General features: G+C 46.6%; 2 protein-coding genes across 6 annotated transcripts in view; one reads left to right on the top strand and one right to left on the bottom strand.

Moving 5' to 3' along the window:
* Positions 1 to 20861, bottom strand: part of IQCD (IQ motif containing D) — a 43638-nt gene that overhangs the window by 6951 nt on the left and 15826 nt on the right. The window contains exons 1-3 of one of the 4 annotated variants that reach the window (XM_054443778.2): positions 18351 to 18699; positions 7282 to 7409; positions 4714 to 5535 (exon numbers count right to left, since the gene is read on the bottom strand). In XM_054443778.2, the coding sequence (XP_054299753.1) occupies positions 4714 to 5442 (729 nt within the window). In that variant the 5' untranslated portion in view covers positions 5443 to 5535; positions 7282 to 7409; positions 18351 to 18699. Of the gene's footprint in view, positions 1 to 4713; positions 5536 to 7281; positions 7410 to 17983; positions 18870 to 20861 lie in introns of those variants that run through there. The other 3 variants (XM_054443776.2, XM_054443777.2, XM_054443775.2) reach the window with 3 other exon arrangements.
* TPCN1 (two pore segment channel 1) overlaps positions 18761 to 20861 on the top strand; it is a 77019-nt gene continuing 74918 nt past the window's right edge. The window contains exon 1 of one of the 2 annotated variants that reach the window (XM_054443769.2): positions 18761 to 18968. The gene's annotated coding sequence lies outside the window, so the exon portion shown is untranslated. The remainder of the gene's footprint in view (positions 18969 to 20861) is intronic. The other variant, XR_008492915.2, reaches the window with a different exon arrangement.

A 20861-nucleotide genomic window follows, 5' to 3' on the forward strand; every position in this document is an offset into this window, starting at 1 on the left:
AGTTTCCCAGGGCCTTGAACCCCTCATCAGTGGTGGGGGATAGAAACAGAAAGGCCTGTGGCAATGCAGCCTGGATACCCCCATGTCTGCTCTCCCCAGAAAGGCTGTGGGGTAGAATGTGGAGCATAACACAGCCCCAGTGACAGGTGGTCGGTCCTTCCTAGCACCTCTCGCTGCTGGGTGTGGCTACAAGATACGCGTGGAAGTTCTGTGTGCCACCTCCACGTGTGTCCTTAAGGGGCAGAACCAAGCCCTCTCCTCCCCTTTCCTCCTTCCTGCTGGCTAGACCAGGGGCCACATGATGGGGAAAGCTGGAGCAGCCATCTTGGCCCACAGGCAGAAGTCCCATGTTGGGGACAGCAGGGAAGTCACATAGAAGAAACCAGACCTCTGACAAGTTGGGGAGCAGAGATGCCACACCAGCTCTGATGTTTCTACTACAGAGAAATACATTGCCATCTTGACTAAGCCACAGCTATTTTGGGTGTCTCTGTTATAGCAGCCAAATCTGTACTCATACACCATCTCACAGGGTTTTTGTAAAGATTTAGAGAGAAAATGTATGTTAAACAAAATACACTGTATGTGTGCAATATGACACTTATTATTAGGGTTTGGGATCATGCTACTGTTTCCCTTTTTTTTTTTTTGAGACAGGGTCTTGCTTTGCAGCCCAGGCTGGAGTACAGTGGTGCGATCTCAGCTCCCTGCAACCTCTGCCTTCTGGGCGCAAGTGATCCTCCCACCTCAGCTTCCTGAGTAGCTGGGACTGCAGGTCCACACCACCACGCCCAGCTAATTTTGTCTTTTATGTAGAGACGGGGTTTCACTGTGTTGCCCAGGCTGGTCTCAAACTCCTGAGCTCAAGTGATCCACCTGCCTTAGCCTCCCAAAGTGTTGGGATTACAGGCGTGAGCCACCACGCCCCCATTTCCCTTCTTAACAATTCTTCTAGCTGGTGTGGTATGCCTATAATCCTAGCTACTCAGGAGGCTGAGGCTGGAGGATCCCTTGAAGCTAGGAGTTTAAGACTAGCCTGGGTAACAGAGTAAGACCCCTCCCCTCCCCTCCCCCGCTTCCCTTCCCTTCCCTTCCCTTTCAGAGTCTCACTCTGTCGCACAGGCTGGAGTACGATGGCGCAATCTAGGCTCACTGCAATCTCCACTTCCTGGGTTCAAGTGATTCTCCTGCCTCAGCCTCCCGAGTAGCTGAGATTATAGGTGCACGCCACCACACCCAGCTAATTTTTATATTATGAGTAGAGATGGGGTTTCACCATGTTGGTCAGGCTGGTCTCGAAATCCTGACCTTAGGTGATCCGCCTGCCTCGGCCTCCCAAAGTGCTGGCATTACAGGCATGAGCCACTGTGCCCAGCTAATTTTTTGTATTTTTTTTTTTTTTGTAGAGACGGGGTTTCACCATGTTGGCCAGGCTCGTCTTGAACTCTTGACCTCAAGTGATCCATCTGCCTTGGCTTCCCAAAGTGCTGGGATTATAGGTGTGAGCCACCACTTCCGGCCAGACACTCCATCTCTAAAAAAAGAAAAAAAAATTAATTAGGCAGGCATGGTGGCACGTGCCTGTAGTCACAGCTACTTGGGAGGCTGAGGCAGGGAGATTGCTTGAGCCCAGGAGTTCGAGACCAGCCTGGGCAACATAGCGAGACCCTGTCTCTACAAAAATGTAAAAAATTAGCCAAGAGTGGTGGTGCATGCCTGTAGTTTCAGCTACTCAAAAGGCTAAGGCAGGAGAATCGCCCAGGAGGTCAAGGCTGCAGTGAGCTATGAACGTGCCAATGCACTCAAGCCTGGGTGACAGAGTGAGATCTTGTCTCTAAAACTAAAAACTTCTAGAGACCAAATTCCTTGATTAGGCCTCAAAGTTCCTGTGTGATCTGTCTCCTTCCCCTGCTTTCCCAGCCCATCTTTGTCCCTTCCCTCTAGCTCACTGGCATTCTCTGGGTTTCTGAACTAGCCAGGCTTATTCCTATCTCATGACTGAGGTGCACTCTACCCTCCACCTGGAACAGGGGTTGGCAAACTATGGCCCACAGGCCGAATCCAGCCAGCCACTTGTATTTGTAAGTAGTTTTGTTGGAACACAGCCCATTCATTTACATATTGTTTGTGGCTGCTTTCCCCCTATAACAGCAGAGCTGAGTTGAGTAATTGCAACAGACCATCTGGCCCACAAAACCTAATGTATTTACTATTTGGCCCTTTGTAGAAAAAGTTGGGGCCAGGTGCGGTGGCTCACAAGTGTCATTCCAGCACTTTGGGAGGCTGAGGTGGGAGGATCACTTGAGACCAGGAATTCAAGACCAGCCTGGCCAACATGGCAAAACTCTGTCTCTACTAAAAGATACAAAAATTAGCCAGGCGTGGTGGCACGTGCCTGTAATCCCAGCTACTCGGGAGGCTAAGGCACAAGAATCACTTGAACCTGGAAGGTGGAGGCTGCAGTAAGCTGAGATCACACCACTATACTCCAGCTTGGGCATAGAGTAAGACTGTCTCAAAAAAAAAAAAAAGTTTGCTGATCCCTAGCTTGGAAGGTTCTTCCTCACTGCACTTGCCTGGTTCACGCCCTCGCATTCTTCATATCTTGGCTTCAATGTCCCTGACCCTTTTGGTGTTAAGTTCTCCTGTAACACTCCCTTTGAGAAGTACATTGTACTGCTCAAAACTGTAATTAAATGAGTTCTTTAATTCCTACCTTCCTTACTGTGAACTCCATGAGGCTGGAACCACATGGGCTTATTTATAAGACCTGGCACCTAGTAAGTACTTAACAATAATTTGTGGAGTAAATGAATTTAAAAAAAAAAAAAAAGCTATTTAGGCCAGGCGCAGTGGCTCACGCCTGTAATCCTAGCACTTTGGGAGGCCAAGGCGGGCAGATCACTTAGGGTCAGGAGTTCAAGACCAGTCTGGCCAACATGGTGAAACCCCATCTCTACTAAAAATAAAAAAATTTAGCTGGGCATTGTGGCAGGCACCTGTAGTCCCAGAGACTCGGGAGGCTGAGCCAGAAGAATTGCTTGAACTTGGGATGTAGAAAATGAAATAGAGGTTCCTCTTCAAAGGGACTTTCCTCCCAGTCTAATTCAGAATAGGTAGTAACCTCTTTTAGAACCAAAATTTACTCAAAGACCTGTGTTAATATTCTTCAATTCTGCTAGCTGTAATAAAGAAATCAATAGGCTGGGCGTGGTGGCTCACGCCTGTAATCCCAGCACTTTCGGGGGCAGAGGTGGGTGGATCACGAGGTCAGGAGATCGAGACTATCCTGGCTAACATGGTGAAACCCCATCTCTACTAAAAATACAAAAAAAAAAAAATTAGCTGGGCATGGTGGCGGGCACCTGTAGTCCCAGCTACTTGGGAGGCAGAGGCAGGAGAATGGTGTGAACCCTGGAGGCGGAGCTTGCAGTGAGCCGATATCGCACCACTGCACTCCAGCCTGGGTGACAGAGCAAGACTCCGCCTCAAAAAAAAAAAAAAAAAAAAGAAATCAATATACTCTGTTCTTAGCGCCCATATTTTAGCTTAGATATTTGCCCTGGCATATCTGAACCGGTCCAAGCAAGCATTAGGTCATAGCCTATTCCTCTTCCTTATTTGGAGTTGTTTTTGCCTCTCTCAGCATTCCAGGAGTTACTTGCTCTCTTCCTTTGTTCCCCTCTGCCTTTGCCTCTTTTGGGAAGTTCTAAGTTGCTAGCCAGTCGGGTTGAGTACAGAATGTGAGGTCCTGTTCCAGCCAATGGAAACTGGACACAGCAGTAGGGTGGATGCGTCAGGTTATAAATGACCCTGTCTCTTTTGTTCATGTGTACTCTTGTGGCAAGACTGCCAGCAAGCAGCACCCTTTCTGCAGAGAGTAAACTAGCCTTGCTGAGAGATCCTTTGTCTCAGTGCTGATTTTGACGACACCGAGCACCCATTCCCAACACAGGAGGCGGAGGTTGCAGTGAATCAAGATGTTGCCACTGCACTTTAGCCTGGGTGACACAGCAAGACTCCGTCTTAAAAAAAAAAAATCACTGGGGAGGCCGGGCATAGTGGCTCATGCCTGTAACCCCAGCACTTTGGGAGGCCAAGGCGGAAGGATCTCTTGAACCCAGAAGTTCAAGACCAACCTGGGCAACGTAGCAAGAGCCCATCTCTACAAACAAACAAAAAATTAGCCAGGTATGGTGACACACACCTGTAGTCCCAGCTACTTGGGAGGGTGAGATGGGAGGATTGCTTAAGCCTGAGAGATGGAGGCTGCAGTGTGCTGTGATCATGCCACTGCACTCTAGCCTGGGAGACAGAGTGAGACTCTGTCTCAAAAAATCAATCAATCAATTGGCCAGGTGCAGTGGCCAGCACTTTGGGAGGCCAAAGCAGGAGGATCACTTGAGGTCAGGAGTTATAGCCCAGCCTGGCCAACATGGCAAAAACCTGTCTCTATTAAAATACAAAAATTAGCCAGGCGTGGTGGCGTACACCTGTAATCCCAACTACTTGGGAGGCTGCGGTGGGAGAATCGCTTGAACCTGGGAGGCAGAGGTTGCAGTGAGTCGAGATTACACCACTGCACTCTAGTCTGGACAACAGAGTGAGACTCCATCTTAAAAAAAAAAATCAATCAATCATTGAGGAAAAACCCAACCAACAAAAGATTTGTGTGGCTTCTTCAGTAATTTTAGCAATACTATGAAACAATACCTCTGCATTCCTGTTCTTCATTCTCTCCGCCAATTCCTTTTCAAGAGTATCAATGATTTGTTGGTTATTACTATTCTGTCTACTGATATCCTGTAAGAACTGGGCCTTATCCCTCGCTTCCATGGGACTAGTGAGTAGTTTTTCAAACAGGAAACCACGGAGCTCTATCAGGCTGTCAATAAAATTCTGGGCTTCTGCACTTCTACCCTGTGTCTGCATCTGCAGGAGCCTAGCAGCCTGGGGGTTGCTGAGCAAGAGTCTCAGGACGTTCTTGGTGGAGTCTTTGATCTGCTGCGTAAGTGGTGAGAGGCTGGATTTCTGCAGCTCTATGGAAAGGAGGCGGTCTCTGAGCCACCCTTCCTCCTCAGCCTCTTTCTGCTCCTGCAATTGCCTTTCTTTCTCTTTCAGGCACCTGACATTTTCAAGGAGGACCTGGCAGAGATCCTCATGCTCTCTCACTGCCCTCATGACGTCCTCCCCCAGCATCCCCTCCATATCCTCTCTGTTGCATGCCGCATACGACAGCAAGGTCACCAGCTCCACCTTGTAGATCGCCTCATCCAGGACGGACATGATCCTTTTGGCCTCAATGGTGGTGAGTTTGGTCCTAGAGAGAACCAAGGGTTTTAGTGGGTCAGCTGGCCTTTTAGATGGGTCTGTCTTTGGCCCTATTCTGTTGATGGCAGGGGCCTGATACAAAGGGGCCATGGCGAGAATGTCTAAAGCCATCTTGTGAGCAGCCGTCTGTGCCTCTGTAGGTCCGTAGAGATGGAGACTTCGGTAGACTACTTGGGTCTCGTGCTTTTATTGTCTCTGGCCATCCTGCAAAAGGAAGAAGTAGGTGTGAGTGCAGCTGTGCTGACATCTGTGTGGTTAGTGTGGCTGCAGAAACCACAACTGTTGACATCAAGAGTTCATCTTAGGTCCTCTGTCGCTTTTACACAGAACCTTTCACTGGAAGCAGTTTTCAGCTTTGTGAGGGTGTTAGGGCCACAAGGGCAGGAAGACCAAGTGTGGAGGCATCTCAGGCACATGTGTCAGGCAGGGACCAGCCAGGAATGCAGACACCATTCTAAGGATTTAAAACCAGAGACTGGTTACATCAGTGATGGGAGAGTCGAGAGGCCAACCAGGGGAAGACACAGCCATCCCGCAATTGTCAATGGCAGGAAGCCACCACATGAAGAGGTGGTGAGCCTGGGGCCCAGGGTCACCCAGGGGAAGTTTGAACCACAGCCATCAGTTCCCAGAGGAGCTAGAGACATTGCCGGAAATGCAGATTAAAGAAGGGTGGCGGTGGGGGAGGAGAAATACCCTGGTTTCTTTCTACTGCCCTTGGCCAAAACCAGCAGGAAACTGACAAGGAGCCTGGGTGACGGAACCACAGGCCTCAGCCTATGTCTGAGCAGGACAGGGACAGTGCAGACAGAGGTGTAAGACTAACAGGCCAGGAATGGCACATTTTCACTGATTTTAAAGTTTTTTTGTTTGTTTATTTGGAGACAGAGTCTTGCCCTGTCACCCAGGCTGCAGTGCAGTGCCATGATCTTGGCTCACTGCAACCTCCGCCTCCTGGGTTCAAGTGATTCTCCTGCCTCAGCCTCCTGAGCAGCTGGGACTACAGGTGCACACCACCATGCCTGGCTAATTTTTGTATTTTTAGTAGAGACAGGGTTTTGCCATGTGTGCCAGGCTGGTCTCAAACTCCCAACCTCCCGTGATCCACCTGCCTTTGCCTCCCAAAGTGCTGGGATTACAGGCCTGAGCCACCACGCCCGGCCATTTTTAAGTACTGATTTTAAAAATTGGTGGGTGAAATATAACTTTGAAATACAATTTAAAAAACTGTTTCACTAAATGTAATGTTGTATTCTGGATTGGGTTCTGGAGTGGAAAAAGGAGATTAGTGGAAATGGAGAAATCCAAATCCAAATCCAAATCTAGTCTAAAGTTTAGTTAATAGCATTGTACCAACATTAATTTTGTAGGCGCTCTGTTACCCTGGCTGGAGTGCAATAGTGTGGCCATGGCTCACTCCAGCCTTGACCTACTGGGCTCAAGTGATCCTCCTGTCTCAGCCTCTCAAGTAGCTAGGACTACAGGTGCTCGATGCCTAGCTAATTTTTTAACTTTTTATGGAGATGAGCTCCACTATGTTGCCCAGGCTGATCTTGAACTCCTAGGCTCAAGCAATCCTCCCACCTTAGCCTCCCAGTGTTGGGAATACAGACATGAGCCACCGTGCCGGGCCTAATTTTGTGGTTTTGACAAACACATCAAGGTTATCTAAGATGTTAACATTAGGGGGAGCTGAATGGAGGGCATACGGGAACTCTCTGTACTATCTTTGCAACTTTTCTATAAATCTACAATTATTACAAAGTAAAAAGTTTAGTTAAAAGACTGTTTCAGGCCAGGCATGGTAGCTCACACCTGTAATCACAGCACTGTGGGAGGCCGAGGGAGGTGGATCATCTGAGGTCAGGAGTTCAAGACAAGCCTGGCCAACATGGCGAAACCCCGTCTCTACTAAAAATATGAGAGAATGCCAGGCATGGTGGTACGCACCTGTTACTCAGGTTAACCCCAGTTACTCAGGAGGCTGAGGCATGAGAATCTCTTGAACCTAGGAGGCGGAGGTTGCAGTAAGCCAAGTTTGCATCACTGTACTCCAGCCTGGGCAACAGAATGAGACTCTGTTTCAAAAGATAGATAGATAAATAAATAACTGTTTCAGAAAAATCTATAGGGCAATCAGAGATCAGTAATTTATATTGCTTTCATAGTACAATGGCTAAAAGTACTAGCTTTGCATAGCCCCACTTGGGTTCAAATCCTTGCTGGGGGTCTCTGGGCTGGTCATTTAATCCTCCAGAGCTTGGGCTTCCTCAGCTGTAAAACAAGAGTCCTCAGTCTGAATGAGAAGCTTCCAGCACAGGGCCTGCACGCTGTAAAAAATGTTCAATAAATAACTAATAGCATTAACCCAGGAAAATGAAAATCCCAAGTCCAGGACTTTAATGATTTCTGATGCAACTGTTGAACGAATACCTACTGCCTTGGCCAAGCACAGGGGCTCACGCCTGTAATCCTAGCACTTTGGGAGGTTGAAGTGGGAGGATCGCTTGAGCCCAGGAGTTCAAGACCAGCCCAGGCAACACAGCAAGTCCCCATTTCTTAAAAAAGAAAAAAAAAAAAAGAACACCTACTGCCCAGGATGTCTGCTCACCCCCCAACACCATGTCTCAGATGGACACCCCCCATAACATCCCCATCCCTCACCCTGATTCTTCTTCATCTCTTCCCCCTTATCCTGTTTGTTCTCCAGGTTAAGTATCACCATCTGACATCCCTATATGCACCTGTTTATTTGTTTATTGTCTGTCTTTCCCCCTCTCCTAAGAAGTAAGCACCAATGAAAGCTGTAAGTTACTACTTACAGGTTACCTGTGCCCCTTTTATTTTCATATTGTCTGTAGATGTGAGAAATGTTTTGAAGAAAGAATCATTAGGACTTGAGTGAAAGAGTTTTGAGTTTGGGTGACTGGTAGAGAAAGATGGGGCCCTTAAGAAACTATGGCAGAAATTGGGAGAGGAGAGGACATTTGGAGGGGAGGACAATGGGCTCACTTTTAAACTCATTGAGCTCTAGCTGCCATACTGCAGTGGACAATGGCGTCTTGGCCTTCCCATGATCCAGGGAGTGGAGTGGCACGATCATGGCTCACTGCAACCTCGATTTCCTGGGCTCAAACAGTCCTCCTGCCTCATGCTCCCGAGTAGCTGATACTACAGGGACGTACCACCATGCCCAGCTAATTATTGTATTTTTATTTTTGTAGATATAGGGTCTCACTATGTTGCCCAGGAGAAGGAAGTGACACTTGAAGCCACAAAAGATAACTTCAACTCACCAAACCAAAGAACACACCAAGAGAATGGCAGGGAATCAAAGAAACATCTAAAGTGACTAAGAATGAAAAAGAAAGGCAGGCCAGATTAGGTGCTAAGGATGTTTAGTTCCTTGGCAAGGCAGAATGTATTCAGTATCAGGCCAGGTATCATGGTTCACGCCCGTAATCCCAACACTTTGGGAGGCTGAGGCAGGAGGATTTGTTGAGCCCAGGAGTTTGAGGATGGAGTGAGCTATGATCAGGCCACTGCACTCCAGCCTGAGCAACAGAGTGAGATCCTGTCTCTTAAAAAAACAAAAAAACAAAAAACAAACCAGAAGCCCCTTTGGGAGCAAAGGATTGGGAATTATCTTCAATCACTTTGATTCACACACACTTCCTGCTCCCTAATGAATCTCATGAGATCCTTTGAGGCTTTTCCTGAAGACAAAGTTTTAGGAGGCTGGGCATGGTGGCTCACAGCTGTAATCCAAGCACTTTGGGAGGCCAAGGAGAGAAGACTGCTTGAGCTCAGGAGTTCAAGATCAGCGTGGGCAACAAAATGAGACCTCTACAAAAAGTTAAAAAAAAAAAAAATTAGCCCGTCATGGTGGCAGGTGCCTATAGTCCCCGCTATTTGGGGAGCTGAGGCAGGAGGATTGCTTGAGTCAGGGAGGTTGAGGCTGCAGTGAGCCGTGATCGCACCACTGCACTCCGGCCTGGGTGACAGAGCGAGATCCTATCTCTCCTCTTTTTTTTTTTTTTAAGCCGGGGTTTTGCTGTTGTCACCCAGGCTGGAGTGCAATGGTGTGATTTGGGCTCACTGCAACCTCTGCCTCCCAGGTACAAGCAGTCTCCTGTCTCAGCCTCCCGAGTAGCTGGGATTACAGGCATGCGCCACCACACTAGCCTAATTTTGTATTTTTAACAGAGACAGGGTTTCATCATGTTGGCCAGTCTGGTCTCCAACTCCTGACCTCAGGTGATCTGCCCACCTCGACCTCCCAAAGTGGTGGGATTACAGGCGTGAGCCACCACGCCCAGACTAGATCCTATCTTGCAAGTGAAAAAAAAGTTTTAGGGACAGCCATGGAGCTTTCTCAGCCTCTCCGAGGATGAAGGATCTTTGTCCATGGCTACAGGATGAATGTGAACAAGGTAGTTAATGAATGCAGTCCTCTCCATTGTACCCCAAAGCTCTCAGGCATAAATCAAAATGCCTGAATTCTTCAGAGAGTGCAGCTGGAAATGCAAAGTTACATGAAATGTTTCCAATTTGCTTTCAGCCAAATTACCTCTTTTGCTTTAAAGGGCAAACTTGTTTTCTTTGATTATGATGACACCCATCAGTTCTTGACAGCTCATTTGGGTGAACAAGAAAAAGCCCGTGGAACTAGGATTGAGGGGAAATGCATCTGACTCTGACGACAAAAATGACTGGAGAATCTCTTTTCCTTGAATCCTAATATGATCATTTCATGTCCTTTTTAATGCCACCAACCTTAATATTTAAATCATTTCCAACTTAAGCATCTCCTTTTAAAATTCCTGCCCTGAGAGTGAAGCAAATTGTTAATGGATGGGAAACTTTAATTGGATATTCCCTTTATTTGTCATTAATTCTGCTGATGAACTTTATAAATGGAAATATATCTTTATCATGCAAATTATACCTCGTCTTCATTCAAACAGGCTTGTTGGATATTTTATTACTTTCGCTCTTAGAATATTTTGAGGAAAAAAAAAGATTTGAACTAAATTATATATTTCTTCCCCCGGAGAGAAGGAAAAAAACCCAACACTTAAAACTACCCTACAAATCCAAACTGGCACGTGGAAAAGTCAGAGGGTGCTAAAAAAAAAAAAAAACAAAAAAACAAGTGGAGTGTGGGAAATGGATTTCTCTCTCTCTCTCTTTTTAAATTCACTCTTAATTTAGGTTCGGGGTATGTGTGCAGGTTTGTTATATAGGTAAGTTGCATGTCATGGGGGTTTGGTGTACAGATTATTTCATCACCCAGGTAATAAGCATAGTACCTGATAGGTAGTTTTTCCATCCTCATCCGGATCTCATTTTAAGGAATACCATTTTAACATTAGCTACGTAAGTTCTTGAGAACTTACTGTGTAGCAGACACTGTTCTGAATGCTATATTCGAATTAATTCCTTTAATCCTTGCAACAACCCTATGAGGTAGGTGCTATTATTACCTCTATTTCACAGATGAAGAAAGGGAGACAGAGAGAGAGGTTAGATGATTCTAGTTAGTTTACAGCTAGGAAGTGACAGGGCCTGCACCCCATCAGCACCATTCTGTGCAGTCTCTTGATTTTAAGATTGACTTCTGGCCGGGCACAGTGGCCCACGCCTGTAATGCCACCACTTTGGGAGGCTGAGGCAGGTTGATCACTTGAGGTCAGGAGTTTGAGACCAGCCTGGCCAACATGGTGAAACCCTGTCCCTACTAAAAATACAAAAATTAGCTGGGCATGGTGGTGGGCACCTGTGGAGGCTGAGGCGGGAGAATTGCTTGAACCTGGGAGGCGGAGGTTGCAGTGAGCTGAGATCGCAGCACTGCACTCAAGCCTGGGTGACACAGTGAGACTCCGTCTCAAAAAAAAATAAAAAAATAAAAACCAAGGTCTTGCTATGTTGCCCAGGCTGGTCTTGAACTCCTGGGCTCAAGAGGAATTTTCTTTTTAGCCTCGGAAAGATCTCACTACCCTCCAAACCTCTAGCTTTCTTCCAAACTCTGTATGTTTTATCTGAGCCTTTCAAGTCTAGGGAGGGGGAAAGTGAGGGGCTAGAAAGAAGCAACAGGTTCATGATGAAACTTGCTATCCCAAGCAACTGCTATACAGTAGGTGCTCAATAAAGAAATCACTGTTGCGGTCAGGCTCGGTGGCTCACACCTGTAATTCCAGCTCTTTGGGAGGCCGAGGCAGGTGGATCACCTGAGGTCAGGAGTTGAGGCAGGTGAATCACCTGAGGTCAGGAGTTTGAGACCAGCCTGGGCAATATGGCGAAACATCTCTACTAAAAATACAAAAATTAGCCGGGTGTGGTGAAACATGCCTGTAATCCCAGCTACTTGGGAGGCTGAGGCAGGAGAATCACTTGAACCAGGGAAATGGAGGTTGCAGTGAGCTGAGATCGCACCACTGCACACTCCAGCCTGGGCGACAGCGTGAGACTCCGTCTCAAAAAAAAAAAAAAAAAAAGAAAAAGAAAAAAAGAGAAAAGAAAAAGAAATCACTGTTGAATAAATGAGATGGCAAACCCAGATTTACCAACAGGCTTGTCTCCTCACTGGGAGATGCTGGCATAACAGGATAATGTTGTTTTGCAAAATATATATGTCCTGAATTGGAGCCAGAAAAGAGAGTCATATTTTCATGATAAAACTGTAGGCCAAGAATTGGCCTATGAATTCTTTTGCATCCCTTTACGCAGGGCTTGGAATTTTTTAAACAAAAGTTTTAAATGTAATTAATTTTTTACTTTTTCATAGTTGAGTGGTTTTTTTTTCTTTCTGTGACTAATTTTGAACTATTACCCAATCCTCCTCTCTTGTTCTTTTTGAGAACCTGTGTTTTATGGTGTATAACTGGTCTGTAAAAGATTCCCAGGCTAGGGCTGCAGCAATTAATGCTGGAGGTATTGACAGTTGGGACCCTGTTTGTAATGCTGGCTGGGTGGCTGCAGGCTCCAGGATTATCTGGTGCTTTGGAGACAGAGGACATGGGATAGTGACTCAGAATGGGAGGGAACATGCCCCCCGGGACAGATTTCTATGTTGCTGGTTATGATGAAATACTTTCCACTGGCCACAAGCTATATAGCCTTGGGCAAGTCCACTTGATCTTCTGGGCTTTCATTTCCTCATTACTGAAGTGGAAACGAAAAACACATTTGGAATGCAATTCCAGTGTCTCACCACTTCCTGGCTGTGTGGCTTTGGGTAAGTCGATTAACCTCTCTAAGCTTTGGCGTTCTACCTGTGAAATGGGGACACAGCACTGTTGTGGGAATGAAATGAAATCCTTGCTCAAAAGTGGTAAGCTTTTATGACTTTTACTACTACTTCAAAAATTAGTTAATATCAACACTTTAATGTTTCTTAAAATAGATGTACTTTTCCACAAAATAATATGGTATATGTTTTTGTATCAAAGGCTTTATAAAAAGTCAAAACAGAAGCAGTTTTTACTCCTTTTTACTATTTTGTTTTTAATTCTGCTGGTTTCTACATTATTCATGTTCTCCTGTTAGTGACTGAAGAAGACCAAGTTCCCTTAAATCATTCCCCATTGTCCAGTCTCCCCTCCTTATCAATCAGTTCATCAGGAATTTTAATTCCTCTTTTGGTTACAGTGTCACTTTAGAAATGCTTATTTCTGGTTATATCTAAGTGTAGACAGCATCACTTTGGCAGTTTCAGACAGAAGGAAGAATTTCCTAGTAGTGAATTTAGATTATTCTACAATCAACTTCTCCAACTTGAAAAAAATATTTAACTACTACACACCTATTAGAATGGACAAAATCTAGAACACCGACAACTCCAAATGCTGGTGAGGATGTGAAGCAGAAACTCTGTCATTGCTGGTGGGAATGCAACATGGTGCAGCCACTTTGGAAGACGGTTGTTTTCTTACAAATTTAAACCTGCTCTTACTGTATGATCCAGTAATTGCACTCCTTGGTGTTTACCCAAAGGAGTTGAAAACTCATGTGCACACAAAAACCTGCACACAAAAAAAGCTTATGGATATTTATAGCAGCTTCATTCACAACTGCCAAAATTTGGAAGCAACCAAGATGTCCTTCAGGAGCTGAATAGATAAACAGTGGTGCATCCAGACAATGGAATACAGGATTATTCAGTGTTAAAAAGAAATGAGCTGTCAAGCCATGAAAAGACATGGAAGAAACTTAAATGCATATCACTAAGTGAAAGAAGCCAATCTGAAGAAGCTGCATATGGTATCACTCCAACTATATGACATTCTGGCAAACGCCAAACTATGGAGATAGTAAAAAGATCAGTGTTGTCTAAGGGCTGGGGGAAGGGAGGGATGAATAGGTAGAACAGGGAGGATTTTTAGGGCAGTGAAAATACTATGTACCTTACTACAATGATGGATACCATCATTATACATTTGTCCAAATTCACAGAATGTACAACACCAAGCGTGAATCCTTATCCCTTATGTAAACTATGGAATTTGGATGCTGATGATGATGTGTCAATGTAGGTTCATCAACTGTAACAAATGCACCACTCTGGTGGGGGAGGTTGATGGTGGGGCAGGCTGTGCATGTGGGAATAGGGGTTATATAGGAACTCTCTCTACCTTTCTCTCAATTTTGCTGTGAATCTAAAACTGCTTAAAAAATAAAATCTTAAGGTTGCAACCTTTTACTGGGCAGTGAAATCAATTTGCCAACTGGGACTAGATTTAAAAATAAATGAAACAGGGTTGGGTGTGGTGGCTCACTCCTGTAATCTTTGGAATTACAGGACTTTGGGAGCACTTTGGGAGGCCGAGGCGGGTGGATCACCTGAGGTCAAGAGTTCGAGACCAAGCCTGGCTATCATGGTGAAACCCAGTCTCTACTAAAAATACAAAAATTAGCAGTGCATGGTGTTGGGCACCTGTAATTCCAGCTACCTGGTAGGCTGAGGCAGGAGAATCGCTTGAACCCAAGAGGCGTAGGTTGCAGTGAGCCGAGACTGCACCACTGCACTCCAGCCTGGGCAACAGAGAGAGGCTCTGTCTCAAAAACAAAACAAAACAAAAAACAGCCTATCTCAAACCCCTCCTGCTCTCAGGCACTAATGTATAATGTTCCTTTTGTCAGAAACCAACCCCCCAGGAATAATTTCTCCCTAGATTAACAATTTCTTATTCTTTCGGTCTTAGCTCAATGGTTCCCCCTCCTCAGACTGGAACAGACAGCACTTTACAATCTGTGGAAACTCACTCACCTTTTCTGCATAGTACTAATCACACGTGTAAATTTTTTTTTACAGCTCTATTGAGGTATAATTTACATTACCATAAAATTCACCCATTGTAAGTGTAAAACTCAGTGACTATTTTTGTAAATGTATCTGAGGTTGCCACATCACTACAATCCAGTTTTAGAACATTTCTATCACTCCCCCAAATTCCCATGAGCTAATCTGCAAACAATCTCTGTTTCCACTCACATTTTTTGTTGTGGTTGTTTTGTTTTTGAAACTGAGTCTCGCTCTGTCGCCCAGGCTGGAGTGCAGTGGTGTAATCTTGGCTCACTGCAACCTCCACCCCCTCGGTTCAAGCAATTCTCGTGCCTCAGCCTCCCAAGTAGCTGGGATTACAGGTGCGTGTTACCACACTTGGCTAATTTTTCTGCTTTTAGGAGAGACGGGGTTTCACCATGTTGCCCAGGCTGGTCTTGAACTTCCAGGCTCAAGTAATCCACCTGCCTTGGCCTCCCAAAGTGCTGGGATTGCAAGCGTGAGCCACTGCCCCTGGCCTCCACTCATATTTAACTTTCCTGGATAGTTCATATAAATGGGATCATGCAGTATGTAATTGTTTGCATCTGACTTTTTGCTTAGCACAGTGGTTTTCAATCTTGGGCAACTTTGCCCTCCAGAAGACATTTGGCAATAATCGGGAGATGCATTGGCTTGTCACAACTGAGAGAGGCTACTACTGGCATTTTGTAGGTAGAGGCTCGTAATATTGCTAAATATCCTACAATTGGCAGGATAGTTCCCCACAACAAAGAATTTTCTCACCCAAAACGTCAATAGAGCTGAGGTTGAAAAATCCTTTTTTTTTTTTTTTTTTTTGAGACAGAGTTTTGCTCTTGTTTCCCAGGCTGGAGTGCCATGGCGTGATCTCGGCTCACTGCAACCTCTGCCTCCCAGGTTCAAGCGATTCTCCTGCCTCAGCCTCCCAAGTAGCTGGGATTACAGGCATGCGCCACCACGCGCAGCTAATTTTTTTTTGTATTTTTAGTAGAGATGGGGTTTCTCCATGTTGGTCAGGCTGGTCTCAAATTCCCTACCTCAGGTGATCCGCCCGCCTTGGCCTCCCAAAGTGCTGGGATTTACAGGCGTGAGCCACCATGCCCGGCTGCCTTTTTTTTTTTTTTTTTTAATAGACAGGGTCTTACTCTGTCACGCAGGCTGGAGTGCAGCAGTGCAACCATGGATTACTGTAGCCTCGACCTCTCCAGGCTCAGGTGATCCTCCCACCTCAGCCTTCTGAATAGTTGGGACTACAGGTGCATACCACCATGCCTGGCTAATTTTTGTATTTTTTGTAGAGATAGGGTCTCACTTTGTTGCCAGGCTCCTAGGCTCAAACTCCTAGGCTCAAACTAGAATCCTCCTGCCTTGGCCTCCCAAATTGCTGGGATTACAGGCGTGAGCCACTGGGCCAAAAACCCTCGACTTAACATGTTTTTGAGGTTCATCCAGGTTGTAGCAATTATTAGTATTTCATTCCTGAATAGTGTTTTATTGCTGAATAGTATTCTGTTCTATGGAAATATCATGAGTTATTTATTTATTCACCTGTTGATGACATTTGGGTTGTTTCCAGTTTTGGGCTGTTAAGGGTGATGTTGCTAAGAACATTTATATTTAAGTCTTTGTGTGGACTGTTTTCACTTGGGGTGGGTACCTTCCTAAGAGTGGAATTGCTAGGTTATGTGTAAGTTTATTTTTTATTTGTTTTATTTATTTATTTATTTATTTTTGAGACAGGGTCTCACTCTGTCACACAGACTGGAGTGCAGTGGCACGATCTCAGCTCACTGCAACCTCCGCCTCCTGGGTTCAAGTGATTCTCCTGCCTCAGCCTCCCAAATGGCTGGGATTACAGGGACCCGCCAGCATGCCCTGCTAATTTGTGTATTTTTAGTAGAGACGGGGTTTTGCTGTGTTGGCCAGACTGGTCTCGAACTCCTGACCTCAAGTGATCCACCTGCTTGTACCTCCTACAATGCTGGGATTACAGGCACGAGCCACTGTGCCTGGCCTATGTTTAACTTTTTAAGAAACTGCCAACTATATTTCAGATTGGTGGTACCAATTGGTATTCTGCTGTACCTACCAGCAACATATGAAAGCTACAGTTTGTTTATTTATCTACATGATGATACTTGGGATTGTCTTTTTGATTTTTAAATGTCTACTCTTTTGCCCATTAAAAAAATTGAGTTGTCCTCTTATTGAGTTATAAGAGTTATTTTTATATTCTATATACAACTCTAAGACACATGATTTGCAAATATTTCCTCCATGTCTGTGTCTGATCTTTTCATTTTCTTATGAAAATATCTTTTGAACCTCAAAGTTTTTTTTAATATTTTTTTTTTGAGACAGGGTTTTTCGCTCTGTCGCCCAGGCTGGAGTGCAGTAGTGCAATCATGGCTCACCGCAACCTCCGCCTCTTGAGTTCAAGCAATTCTCCCACCTCAGCCTTATTTATTTAATTATTTATTTATTTATTTATTTATTTATTTATTGAGCTGGAGTCTCGGTCTCAAGCGATTCTTCCACCTCAGCCTTATTTATTTATTTATTTATTTATTTATTGAGCTGGAGTCTCGCTCTATCACCCAGACTGGAGTGCAGTGGCACGATCTCGGCTCACTGCAACCTCCACCACCCGGGTTCAAGAAATTCTCCCGCTCAGCCTCCCGAGTAGCTGGGATCACAGGCACACGCCACCAGGCCCGGCTAATTTTTTGTATTTTTAGTAGAGCCAGGGTTTCACCATGTTGGCCAGGCTAGTCTCAAACTCCTGGCCTCAGGTGATCTGCCGGCCTCGGCCTCCCAAAGTGCTGGGATTACAGGCTGAGCCACCGCGCCCGGCCCTCAGCCTCATTTAATCATCACAAGAAACTCTCTGTGTTCAGTAGGTACAATGAGATCACATCTTAAGGATGGAGATGGGAGTTAAATTCCAAAGTTAGGATAAAGGCAAAAGTGGTGTAATAAAAATTACCTAATTTATTTATTTATTTGAGACAGAGTCTTGCTCTTTTGCCCGGGCTGGAGTGCAATGGCGCGATCTTGGCTTACTGCAACCTCGGTCTCCCGGGTTCAAGTGATTCTCGTGCCTTAGCCTCCCGGGTAGCTGGGATTACAGGTGCGCCACCATGCCCAGCTAATTTTTGTATTTTCAGTAGAGATGGGGTTTCACCATACTGGCTAGGCTGGTACACTGACCTCAAGTGATCTGCCCGCCTCGGCCTCCCAAAGTGCTGGGATTACAGGCGTGAGCCACCATGCTCGGCAAAAACAACAACAACAACAAAACAAACAAAACTACCTAATTTAAACAATGAAGTGAGATTGCCTGCTCACCGAGGAACGTATGGCCGTTGGGTGAAATGGGAGGGACTTATAAACTCCCCTCCCACCCACAGCTCCCGTGTTTGACTTGAAATAAGTTAACTACGATGTGACTCTGCTTGAGTGTTGTCCTCCTCGTTTTAGGGATGAGGAAGTGGGGCCATGAAGTGGGCAGGCAGAAGGGGCAGAATAGAGGCCGGCTCCCTGCAGGTTGTGGAGCGAGAGGTCCAGACTGAGACAGGACCTGAGGGACAGGGTCCTGAAGCTGAGACGAGATCGCAGCGGGGGCTTCTAATTCCTCAGGGAGCCAAAGGACAGAGGGCTGAACCCTATTCCACATCTCCCCCGATCCGCGACCCTTTCCCAACTGGTTACTCACCTGCTCTGACCGCTGCAGGTTTCCCTAGCCACAGTTACCGCCGCGGTCCCTGCGTTGCTAGGTTACCCGCCAATCTCAGAAGGCGGGACTCGGTGTCTGACTGACCTTTCTTTTCACCATTCAATTTATTGTTCCGCTCAGTTGTCCCCACCTCCTGAAGTCTGACCAATCAGAAGCACCGCCATTTTGACCTTTCACCAATGGAAAGACTTGGGACTCCCTCTGGGTTGGACAACGAGTAAGGCGGGGAACAAGGGAGGAGAAGGGGAGTGGCTTCTTCGTCCCGCCCCTTCTTAAGGAGGCGGGCAGTGAGTACCGCATAGGCTGCGGGCAAGACCTGCGGAAGGACGTGAGGGTTGACCAATCAGAATACATCACGGTAGCCCAGTTAGCCAGTAGGACGCTGTGAAGGGGAAATGGGGCGGGGCCAGCGGGGTTGAGAGGACGGTAGGCGGCGGATGGGAGAGCTGGCGCAGCTGCCCTGGTGGCAGTGGCTGAAGTGGCGGCGGCTGCGGCGGCTGCAACAGCTTCGGGCTCGGGGTTTTGGCGGCGGCGCCGGCGGGCTGGGCTGCGCGGTGCGGACCCCGGCGCGCGGTCCGGGTTGCTGGGGCGGCGCGTGTAAGAATCCAAGGGATGCGAGGGCTTGGCCCGAGGGAGAGGGCAGGGATCAGGGGTCAGAGGGCGCGGAGTAAGGGGTTGCGGCGCAGCGCTCTGGTGTGGGAGGTGGGCCGTACGGGCCCAGAGGGGGCGCGGGGAAGTCTCCACCGCGCTTGTCCCCGTCCAGCCCGGGCCGTGGCTTTGCACCCTCTCTCCTCGCCCCCGACTTCTTGGGGCGACCCTCACGTGGGCTCCCAGCCAGGGGCTGGGAGCACGTGGAGCTGGAGCCAGCGCTCCTGCCTCCTTTTTCCTCCCTCCCTCGCTTTTCTCCCTGGCGCCCTCAGGTGACCCCACAGGAGTCTCATGCCCGGGTCAGGCTGCCCCAGCGGACAGCGGGATGGCAGCTGACCTTCTTCGCCTAGGCCCTTTCCCCGGGGCTGGCCAGTTGGGTCCTCTGTAGAGGCAGAAGCAAAGCCAGCGGAGGGAATACTGGACCAGGACGCAGGAGTCCCGGGTTCTAGCCCTACTCCTGCACTGTGTGACCTTGGGCAAGTCTCTTCCCCTCTCTGGGCCTCATTTTTGTCTGTCTGGAAAAATGACGTGTTTGAATTCAAATCAGGGGACTGGTTCTAGTCGTAGGTGTATAAAGGGTAATGGTTAAGCAGGCAGGGTCCCTGATTCAGACTGCCTGGGTTGAAACTTATAAAAGGCAAATTAACCACTCCAAGCTTCAATTTCCTCATTCCTAAAGTGGGGATATTAGCTAAGATAGGATTTTTCAACAGCAGCTCAATTGACATTTTGAGCCACATAATTCTTTGTTTCGGGAGGTCTCACCTGTGCATTGTAGCAAGTTCAGTGGCATACCTGGACTCCACCCGCCAGCAATCCCCCTAACTCCCAAGTTGTGACAGTCAAGATGTCTCCAGACATTGCTGATGTCCCCATGGGGGCAAAAATCACCCCAGTTGAAAGCCAGTGGGCAAAGACAGAACAGGCAGGCAAGCAGTCATATATTAAACAGTTAAACAACCGTGTTGAAGCATTTGAATGCGAGGACTTTAATCTGTGATGGCAGATATCATGAAAATTATGCATGAACCACCCACCCCCCTGCCTCTTTTTTTTTTAAGCTCATCATTAATGTTAGTGTATTTTATGTGTGGCCCGAGACAGTTCTTCCAGCGTGGCCCAGGGAAGCCAAAAGGTTGGACAGCCGTGAGTTAAAACATAGAAACCACTAGCCATTATGATAATGGTAACATTAAGAAACCTCTTCTCTGTGAGTTAAGTTAATAAATTCTCCTGCCTTCAAAGTAAACATGGGAGATAATTGTCAAAGCTGAGTAATGGATAAAAGGAAGTTCACGTATATATTCTCTGCACTTTTGAGAATGTTTGAAAATATCTGTGGTAAAAAGTTAAACCAAAACGACAATACAACCATAATTCTTAAGACTGCCAAATAGTAGTGTCTCGTTTGGGATTTCCTCTTCTGCCTCACCACTGCTGAGATTTAAAAGCAAAATAAATCCCCAGATCTGGAGGAAACTTAAAAAAAAAAAAATCTCACAGGAAGTGTGCTGGACAGAGAGCTATGGGCTTAGCAGCAAGTAGAACGGTGTTTACTTTCGCTGCCTTGTTTCAAAACGTTGTACCATTCCCTGTGGATGCACAAGGATTTGCTTGGAGTTGTTCCAATGATTCAAGGAAGAAGTCAGTTGCTCAGCTGCCATTGACTAGGTCAGTTGGGAGGCAAAGTGGGTTGAGCCCAGAGCCCACAGCTTGAGGAAGGAACCTGCTGCTGTTTGCAAGTTCAAAGGTCTGCAGTCAGATCTGCTGAGTCTTTTTTTTTTTGGTCCTTCTCAGCGGAAACGGGAATGTGCATAAATAGGAGCTGTAACAGGCTAGCTC

The sequence above is a fragment of the Pongo pygmaeus genome, chromosome 10 (assembly GCF_028885625.2).
Source record: "Pongo pygmaeus isolate AG05252 chromosome 10, NHGRI_mPonPyg2-v2.0_pri, whole genome shotgun sequence".
Lineage (NCBI taxonomy): Eukaryota > Metazoa > Chordata > Mammalia > Primates > Hominidae > Pongo > Pongo pygmaeus.